Source organism: Culex pipiens, chromosome 2, assembly GCF_016801865.2.
Source record: "Culex pipiens pallens isolate TS chromosome 2, TS_CPP_V2, whole genome shotgun sequence".
NCBI lineage: Eukaryota > Metazoa > Arthropoda > Insecta > Diptera > Culicidae > Culex > Culex pipiens.
In genome coordinates, this window is record NC_068938.1 from 117,591,810 (window position 1) to 117,601,846 (window position 10,037).

The 10,037-nt window shown below is 44.8% G+C and overlaps 1 protein-coding gene across 1 annotated transcript; it reads right to left on the reverse strand.

Moving 5' to 3' along the window:
• Positions 1 to 6,401: 6,401 nt before the first annotated feature.
• LOC120417948 (uncharacterized) lies at positions 6,402 to 7,300 on the reverse strand. The gene is made up of 2 exons (XM_039580182.1): positions 6,866 to 7,300; positions 6,402 to 6,812 (listed from the first exon to the last, which is right to left on the reverse strand). Exons 1-2 carry the CDS (start codon positions 7,298 to 7,300, stop codon positions 6,402 to 6,404), a joined length of 846 nt encoding a protein of 281 aa, XP_039436116.1.
• Between the last annotated feature and the right edge of the window lie 2,737 nt (positions 7,301 to 10,037).

The window sequence follows — 10,037 nt, forward strand, 5'->3', positions numbered from 1 at the left end:
AAGCACTTGCTGAACAAACTACTTCAGCGACATCAGCAGTGCCCTCGAGTGACGCAGCTGAGCACGCCATGGAGATGATGAAAACCTTGCAAAATCTAGATTTTCCGGAGCCTGTGCAGGATTTTCGAACCGGAATTGAAGTACCACCATCTTCTGGACCCAATGTATTGCACTCTTTGGCTCTATATTTTGCAAACGACTCTGGAAACACCTCTACAACTGCGGAAACACCAACTCAGATGAGAACTGAAGAATTCGCACCGAGGAACTATCACCATTCTGTGAGTTCCAGTTTATTAAGCCGAAGAACAATAGACAAATACATTCAGTTGTTTGGTGGACAGACAGCAAGACCTAACGTAGAAAGCTTTGAATATGAATCTCGCATTAATGATGAATCAGGGAACGACCTCGAAGGTCAGTACTCAAGACACCCATTGTTTGGTGAATTTGAATCCATTCAAGTTAGAGAGCTAGCTCAAGTGTTCACTCATGCGCTGTCAGCATACTTACAAGATCCTGATTCATTTAGACGAATATTGTCTGAAATAAGGCCAAAAGCTCCTACAAAGATAATAATTTCAAATCATTTAGACAATCGTTTAACAAGGGATGATGACATAACTGTGGAAGAAGCCTCTTACCTAGCTGCACGTCTTCAAATAACTCCTGGTCCTGGTAACGTAATGATGGAGAATAAGGAGGTCCTTGAATATTCTGACGTAACATTACCATCAACAGTCAAAAGAGAAACAACAGCAGTTGGATTAGAGGTAACCACCGAAATGCCAAAAAATAAATCCCTTATTAAGGAAACCCCAGCGTCGAAATATATAACCAACAACTTAGAAAAAAGTGCTGCAGCCTACCGAGAGCGTCAAAAACAGAACTCCAGGACAAGCGTTGACTTCAAGAATGAACTTGCTCACGAAGTGAACGAAGAGCTGGGAACGCTGAAACCTCCACTGTTTAGAACAGGACTAAACATTGAAAATTTTGAAGAAAAATCAGAAAGTAACAATTTTGTACGTCATAATACCCCTATATACGCCACGCGTCCGGCAGAGCTTACAACAACATCCACTGAGGCTACTCCTACCGTTTACTTTGAGTTGCTTCCACCAAAAAATGAACTCAGCGATTTAGCGAATACAGATTTTTTGCATGATCATGATGACTTACTTGAAGAAGATGAACAGCTGCAAAGAGCTCAAAGCCAATCTCTTGTTGCAAGCCAAAATCAAGGATACGTCAACTTTAAAAAATCTCTGATGTCTAAAAGTAAAATTTCGGAAACAAATAAAGAGAGTTCTGATGTCAACAACAAACACCAAAGCAATAAGAAAGGGTACTATATAACGAAACAGACCCCACTAGAAAATAATGTGGCAACTGAGGCTTCCTCATCGAAAACCACAATATCATATACTGTGTTCCTTGATCCTTTGACAATAAACGATGGTCTTATGAACTCAGACGAGGTCAAAGCAACTACAATATCAAATGCGAAAAAATATCTTCCCAGAAATGAAACTAAAGCAACGAATTCCTATATTAAACCCACAACACCTTCGGAACATGATCCAAACACAACGACCGTTAAATCAATCAGAAGTCGCACTGGTAAAAGTAGAACAGTAACACAATCCAACAACGATGAATATAGCGAGAAAGAAGTGCTTGATACAATGCAGATGAAAGCAAACAAAATTTTTGGAAAACTTAATGACGAAGAGGCAGATCATCTAATGCACGTTATGAAGACCGCCGATACTAACAAATCGGTTCGACGACTTATTCTTTTGTTAATCCAAACGTGTGATGACAATTATTACAAAACAGCTGAAGAATCGAGAAAACTACTACTTAATGCGTTGATAAATATCGATAGCAAAGAAGATGATAGCAGCGAAGTTCGAATAGTATCGTCAAAATTCAGAAACACTGATGTTGGAAAATCAATAACAACCTTTTCCACTCCAATTGTGACTTATTCAAATAAGCCATTTGAGAGACTTACAGGTGTTACCGCTGGCTTGGAACTCGAAAGTAGGGGTGTACTTGAAACTACAACCACTGGCTACGAGGATACCAATTCAACCATCATGGATCTATCAATCGAAACATACACCAAATTCAATGAACTTCGATCAAACAGTGGCGAGACCGAAACGACAACACTGGCATTTAGTGAGCAGCCGGAGCTGTTTACAACTACAGATACTCCAACAACAACGATAGAACACGAAACAACAACCATTGCACCTACTCCAACTGAGATGCCATCAACGACCCCAGTTCAACCAGATGAAAGAGACTTGCAAGCCTTAAAAGTTTCAACTAGTTCTAGGATCCCAAAACAATTAGGAAGCGCTTTTAATTACGTTGCTGAGTCTAGTATCAAAAAATCAAACCGTCATTCGGACACCAGAGCATTAGAGTTGCTTAGGTCATTGTACTCTTTAGCGTCACGATGGGGTTGATTTATATTGACTGATTAGTAAGGGATTGTCCAGAAATTACATGGCCAGCACCACTTCTCTTTGCGGGTTTCTTTCTTTTATTTCGTTCAAGTCTAGACTTGGTACATACATCTAGGTACCCAAAAACTCGTACACATTAGGATTTGAAAAATGGGAAGATCGCTGATTTGGCGGTTACTGTTAACGACAGTGTTGGATCTGTTTTGAACTCGATATTACTATTGAACAGCACTTTCCAACAAATTCTTGTTGATAAACGCCATGCATAAAGCGTCGGTTTATATTTCGTTGATCCAAATTTCACTAATCCGACTAGGATCAAAAACATAAATCGACGTTAACGCCCACATCATTGTCCCATGTCATTTTCTGATGATTCTGACTTTTAAGCATTTTTAAGTTTACTCTAAGGCAGCGGTTCTCAACCTATTTCGACCAATTCCCCCTTGGATTCAGAAAAAATGACTCCCTGCCCCACAAGCGGAAAACGCTTTTTTGGGCTATAGCAGCTGTGTAAATTTTGAGCGAAATTGGATGAGATTAACCCATTGATACCCGAGCCTAAAATTGGCGAAAAAAATGTTTTTCATACAAAAATGACTTTTTTAAATCGCTAATAACTTTTTAGGATCGAGTTTAACAGCTTTGGTATGTTCTACAAAGTTGTAGAGCATTAAATTTTCAATAAGAATCTCACTTTTGGGAATATTTGGATGGAAGTAGCGCACCGTGCAGACCAAACCGTAAGAAACTTGGGGTTTCGATACATTTTTTCGATTTTTTCCATACAAACTTCACCTCCGAGTATCAATGGGTAAATGATGACTTTTTTTGCTCATATTTGGCCCAGAGTCCTAAAATAGGTCAAGGAACAATATTCAGCTTGTGGAGCGAGGTTTTGGAAAAAAAGTCCCATATTCTGGGCACCCTACTGTCCATACAAAAATGGTTTGTAAATATTCAAACAGCTGTAACTTTTTAGTGAATTTTCTGATCAATTTGGTGTCTTCGGCAAAGTTGTAGGTATTGTTGAGGATAATTGAGAATAAAATAAAAAGTGACATTTTCTGCAGCAAATCCACTGTTGCAGATTTTGAGATATATTTTTCCTTTGGGTGTTTAAAATGGCAGTTTAAGTGATAAGGCTAGTCTTAGTAATGGCCTAGGATTATGGACAAGCCAAAAAAGTTGGAATAGGTTCAGTAGTTTTGGTTTATCTTGTGTCCTTGACTTGGGTGAACGATGTGATGATGGTCGAAACACAAAGACAATATTTACACATTTAAACTACACAGAAAAAAATGATAGTAGTAGGAAATGATGACAGATTTTGTGTCAAAAAATTAAAAATTTTATCTCTGAAAATGATGAATTTTCATCAGTTTTTGATGAATATTTATCAGGTTCACATTTTTACACATTTTTTAAGTAATATTACACAAAAAAGAGGTAATATTCAACCATCCAAATTTTCAACCTTCCATTTTTTTCTGCGTACCTACATTTATTTCACTAATTACAAGACGAAACAGTAAGTTAAAATCGGTCGAGCCAAACGCGCTGGCTGCGCGCGATGGCGGCTGAGCTTGTTCTGGTTGATGTTCAGCCCTTGTGACATCGACTGCGCGGTAGCTTCACTACCACCAGTGAGTCGAGCTGACGAGGGACGTCCATATCTTGCGTATAGAGTTATCTACGTGCGCATGTATTGCGTGTACATACACGAAAAAGATTGAGGTTAAATTTTGTACCCGCCAGCAAAACAAATGGGGTGCTAGTGTGCGTGAGCTCGGGCTTAGATAACTCTATGGATCATTCCATCTGAAGCCCACAGGAGGAACCACAAATCTTAGAAGGTTGGTCTTAGTCTCAATTTTGAAGGAAATTGGGCGCATTTCCGTGATCAAATTTTTAAATTAATTTATTATTTCTACCTGTATTGCGCAATTGAAAACTTAAAACGGCCGTATCTCAAAACACCCCAACTTATTTTTTATTTAACTTCTCCATCGTATTCCCCGGCCAATTTTACATAAGAATCACTTATCGACAGAAAGGAATATGCTTTGTTCCAGAGATATCGAATTTGAAAGTTTTGAATTTTTGGGATTACTTACATCAGCTTCATTCGCCGCAGAAACACAGGCGGGCTGATCAATAACTGCTGCCAGGTCATTTATTGAAATAATAATTCATCATAAATTATCTTTGTCAAATTGGGCAAAAATTAACTGTATAACACTGTAGGTGTTAATGGACTGTATCGAAATTGGCCGGGTTCCGACGTCGGAACAGTGGCGCACGATGGAAGAAAGACTTTCCGGTGGATTAGGATCGCGCACGATTCAATGAAACACGTCGTTCTCTTTTCAAATCTCCTTCCTCACTGACGTTTATTGTTGTGTTTGTTTATGACCCACTGCAACGGCAAAAACTAGCACGCAACAACGCTAACGACGCTCGCGTTGACAGACCGGCCGCGCGCTGAGGGGTCGGCCGCAGGTATTCCGCAAACATTCTCCCCGCCATTGAGACAGCATCTCAATTTAGAAGCGGACAGATCTTCTGAGCCGAGCACAGGTACTCGAACATTCCTCGACGCAGCGTCACGTCCCGAACCAGCCCTGCTCGATCCGCATGAACTGCTACGACCCGGGCCAGTTCCCAGGCTGTTGGTGGTGTGCTGTTACTCTTGACCAGTTTCCCTGGCTTGATGTCCTCCTTGCTTGCATCGCCGTCCTGGAACGGGTGCATGGTGGCGATTGCACTGGAACGCTTCTTGTTGTTCTTGTTCACCGGTCGCTTCGTAATTGATCCGTCCTGGTTGTGATGTGGCGTCGTGATTGTGGGAGTCCTCTCGTTGAGAACCACGATGTGAGTACTTATCCGACACGGATTCGTGATCTTACCCGCCATCATCCAACCGAAGATAGAACGCTGTGCCACGGGGATTCCTTGTTGATTCTGGATCTGCCCGGCTCGCAGGATGGACAAGAAGACATCTGCTCCGAGAATCACATCCATCTCGCTTGGACTGTTGAAGTTCGGATCCGCTAGTTCCAGCCCCTCCAGGAAGGGCAGATCTGCTACGCTGAAGCGCTGGTTTGGCAGGGTTGCCGTCAGCCTTCCCAACACGTAGGCTTGCGTGGTGAGCTTGGCTTCTCCGTTGAAACGCGAAGACATCACCAGCGTGACTGCGCCGGCCGTGTTGCCGACAACTTCCCCGTTTACTCCACATACTTCCAGAGAGACCTTCGTGCGCTTCAATCCAATGCGCTTGACACATGCCTCCGTGATCAAGGATGCTTGGAATCCACTGTCGACGAGGCATCGCACCTGGTGCAACTTGCCGTCCTTTCCCTGCAGGTTGACGACCACCGTAGGCAACAGTGCTGCCGTCGACGGGCCGTGCTTGTTCGCCTTCGTTTGGGCTGCGTTCGCTGAGAACGACCAGACCTCTTCCGTCTCCTCCGGAAGTTGTGGACTTAAGTCGTGGTCCTTCTCTTCCGGTTCATAGTCTTGAAGCTGCTGCTGATAGCACAGCGTCGTATGGTGAAGTTGGTTGCAATCGGGTTTGTGGCACGTTGACTTCGAAAGGCACTTGCTCGCTGTGTGAGACGGCTTAAGGCAGTTGAAGCACAGCTTTTGAGAAAGTACTAGTTCCCGCCGTCCGTCCACGTCCATGGCCTTGAACTGCTCGCAGTGGTACGTCGGATGACCCTCGCTGCACTTCGCACAGCTCGCAACAGCGCTTGTGTGCAGAACATGCATCCCCTTCTTTGTCAAATCGGAGGCCGGTTTCTTGCTGAAGGCCAAACATGTTTCCAAAGCATCGCATCGCTGCTGCAAAAACTCCAAAAACGCGGCAAAAGTTGGGTTCTCGATGTTGATGATCCTTTGCGCCCACAGTGAGCGCGTCTATCGGTCCAGCTTCTCAAGCAGCAAATGAATGAACCACGGGTCTCGTGACTCGTACTCCCTTCCCAGTGCCTTCAGCTGGCGAACGACGTCATCGGATGTTGCCATGAGTTTTTTCAACCCTTTCGAGCTCGTGACTTGTTGCTGGTCAACAAACTCCCGGACGAGGGCAAACACCGTGTATTTCTTCTTGTCGTAAAACGTCACGAGTGCATCCCACGCTTCGCGGTAGTTGTCCTCGTTAATCGAAAACGAGTCAACCTTCTCCTTCGCTTTCCCATCCAGGTATGAAAACAAGTACTGCATCTTAACCGAATCCCGCAGGTCGGTCCGGTTGTGGATCGTGCACTCGAAGAGGTCCTTGAATGAGCGCCAATGTTTACGCTCCCCGGTGAACTTTGGGATGTCGATCTGTGGAAGCTTGACGACGTTTTGTGGTACCGAGTTCGATACCTGGCTCCCACCGCTAGCGCCAACGATTGCGGAGTCGGTTTCTGGCACTGTGCGAGAAGCATCTGTTGCTGCGATTCCAGGAGCGCCCTGACGGCGTCCCGCAAATCGTTGTCCTGCAGGTTTTCCGATCTGGCTTCTGGCTCCTCCACATGTTGGTCCAAGTATTCCGTGTAAAGGTCCTTGATCTGGAAGTACGCCTCCTCGAACAGGATTCGGTGGTTGAACACCGTGACCACCTCCTCCAGGTTCGGCGTGGACTCCTCGATCTCGGTCTGAATACCTTCAAAACACCGAGAGAGATCGGTCAACTTGTCCCGCCGTTCCGTCACTTCACCGAGGGACGGATTGCGGGTTTTGATGGCTTGCGCGACGGACAATTCCCACTTCACCTTCGCGAGGATGACGTCTCGCTTGTTGGTGAGGGACTTCAACCGCTCTGGATCCATATCCGTGCCGCGAAGGACCAATGTTAATGGATTGTATCGAAATTGGCCGGGTTCCGATTTCGGAACAGTGGCGCACGATGGAAGAAAGACTTTCCGGCGGATTAGGATCGCGCACGATTCAATGAAACACGTCGTTCTCTTTTCAAATCTCCTTTCTCACTGACGTTTATTGTTGTGTTTGTTTATGACCCACTGCAACGGCAAAAACTAGCACGCAACGACGCTAACGACGCTCGCGTTGACAGACCGGCCGCGCACCGAGGGATCGGCCGCAGGTATTCCGCAAACAGTAGGAAACTGGAGTTTAATCGCGAATGTTTATCAACAGCCTTGCCAAACTTGTTATCAACAGCCTTGCCAAATTTGAGCAGGATCGGAGAGGGTAATTTTCACATTTGCACTTTTTCGTGCACAGTTGAGATGGTTGCGATGGAATGACCCGTATGCAACAGTATAATATGTAAACGTTTCCAAAGGCCGGTTCGCACTGCCTTAAGTTCTAACATTTGAGGGTTAGGAAATAAGGTTTTGCAAGGCATTATATGGCAACCACGGGGTGGTCACTATACATATATAACATATTTCGCATGTATTTACTACGGTTAATCCGTATGTGCATCCATATTCACGAGATAGATAAAACGCGAAATTCTACTTTACGATTTATTTCAGTGGTACAGGTTGTCAGTTGTCGTCGTCGCGTGCTGCACATTGTTTACAAACAAGAAAAAAGGAAAACGCACACGAAAAGTCGCGATTGCGTTCCCGGTTCTGCTACTGACCGGCAAACAAAACCGGGACCGAGTTCTTTATCAAGTATCAAGCTGGTTCGCAGTCCCAACAGACGGAAGCCATAAAACACTTTCCGGTAAAATTAAGATGCACCCCAGGAAAATTTCCTGTAGCCGGAGTTGAACCTGCTTGAGTGTATTCCGAAACAGTGGCCCAGAAATTGGATTGGTTCTTCGAAACGCAAGTGACTGCCGGATACAACCTATCTATGGAATGGGAGCTGCCACGGAACGGGACGTGTGGGTGAGTTCGAGGAGAAACGAATAGAAGCTATAGGTTATGTTTTTCAAATTCATTATTTTTCGTGAATTTTCAGGGCCAAGGAACGAACAGGAATCTTAACGAAAGTAGATTCAGACCAAGGAAGAGTTAATTTTGTCGCAAGAGCTTTCTTTGTACCGGAGCGAACGAAGCCGTTGACCGGGCGGATGATTTAGGGTTTGCTAAGGTGACAACAACGGTCAAGAAGTTCGACCCGGCCTCGATGCGCCGCGGAAACCAACCTGCAGGGAACATTTCGTCACCAGGTAGACTACGAGGTAGTTTCAACGACGTTACAGTAGTCCCTGCTGCTGGTCGTGCAAGGATCCAGATTATCAACCGCCGGGACGCTATCTACGCAGCCGCCGCCAGCTAAGGAACAGCGTTCCCTGTCGCTTATGGCCCGCTTCTTGTCAATGCTGATTGAGCACCGGCGGCAAGACGTTAGCGACCAAGCCATGAAGAATGTGGATGCTGGAAGTGAGTTTCACGATTGAGTTATTCGAATTAAGCAAAATGTGTAATGTTTGCAGAAAACGGATCGGGTCTGGGCCGCTGAATACGTCGTCATAAGCATTGCGAGAAGAACGAGCTAAGTACTGTACTGTGCGAAATACTCGTTCATTCTGACCCAAGTGATGACCCCTGTGACAATTTAATTCAATTTAACATGTATTAATCAGTACCAAATAAAAAGGTTAGCTAGGGTGTTTTTTTTTTTGCTCGGAGGGTCCAACTCTTTTCGCTACGCCTCCAATCGACGGCACCGATTTTGTCGGTGAACAGGTTATGGCGAAAACGATAAACATCAGCATCAAAAAAATCAAACCATCCACATTAACGACCCCCGGGTCTTTTGTGGTCTCTATTGCAAGTTTCTGCTCGAACCTAGTAGTCTGAAGGCTTGAATGGGGAGAGCACCCAAACCTCTTTCTACTCTAAGGAACTTTCCACCCCAGTGTTTGAACTGACGACCTTTGGATTGCGAGTCCAACCGCCGCCAGCGATTCCACCGGAGTAGGCTTGGTTTGGTGTGTTGTTTGTACTTATGGCATGGAGACGACTCCTACACCTGAAATGACTTAACGGCCTAACAACCAAGGCCGGGACCGACATTTTAAGGAAGGTTGGAGCAGATGGGAATCGAACCCAGAATCATCCGCTTACAAAGCGGACAGCGTAACCATTTGGCCACGCACTGCCACAACATCACGGGGATGTTAGGTGCTACTTCGTGTGGGGAGGGGTTTGTGCCGGTTTTATAGGTGTCGAACACAGCATGCTAATTTTTTGCCGTACACAACTGGATCAACGACAACCCAGTTCCATCACTAGGTAAACGACACTTTCGCCTTTGCCGCTCTATTCAGCAGGTGCTGTTTGAACAAAATTGATTTGGCCAAATTCCTCAGCTTCCGGCTCCAGTCCGGGTAGTTCTAGTATTTCTAGTTCCATCCGAATCTTCTTCAAAATACAAAACTAATCTAAGTGACAGTTGCCAATGACGTTTAGAAACGTCACAGCCCACACTGATCGAAATTTTCTCTTAAATCTTTAAGTTCCTCCTCGTGAATCCGTATTTACCATTATTTACCATTATTTACTGGATTTGCTCCAAATGCCATACGGATCAAGCATGTGCCCAACCCCTTGATGGCAACAAAGTGGACAATTTTTGATTAAG

Excerpts from the sequence above, each read along its gene's own strand:
- LOC120417948 (XM_039580182.1), bottom strand. The coding sequence starts at position 7,300 with ATGGATCCAGAGCGGTTGAAGTCCCTCACCAACAAGCGAGACGTCATC. Across the intron at positions 6,813-6,865 it reads CGCAATCGTTGGCGCTAGCG|ATCGACATCCCAAAGTTCAC; the intron begins GTGGGAGCCAGG and ends AAGCTTCCACAG.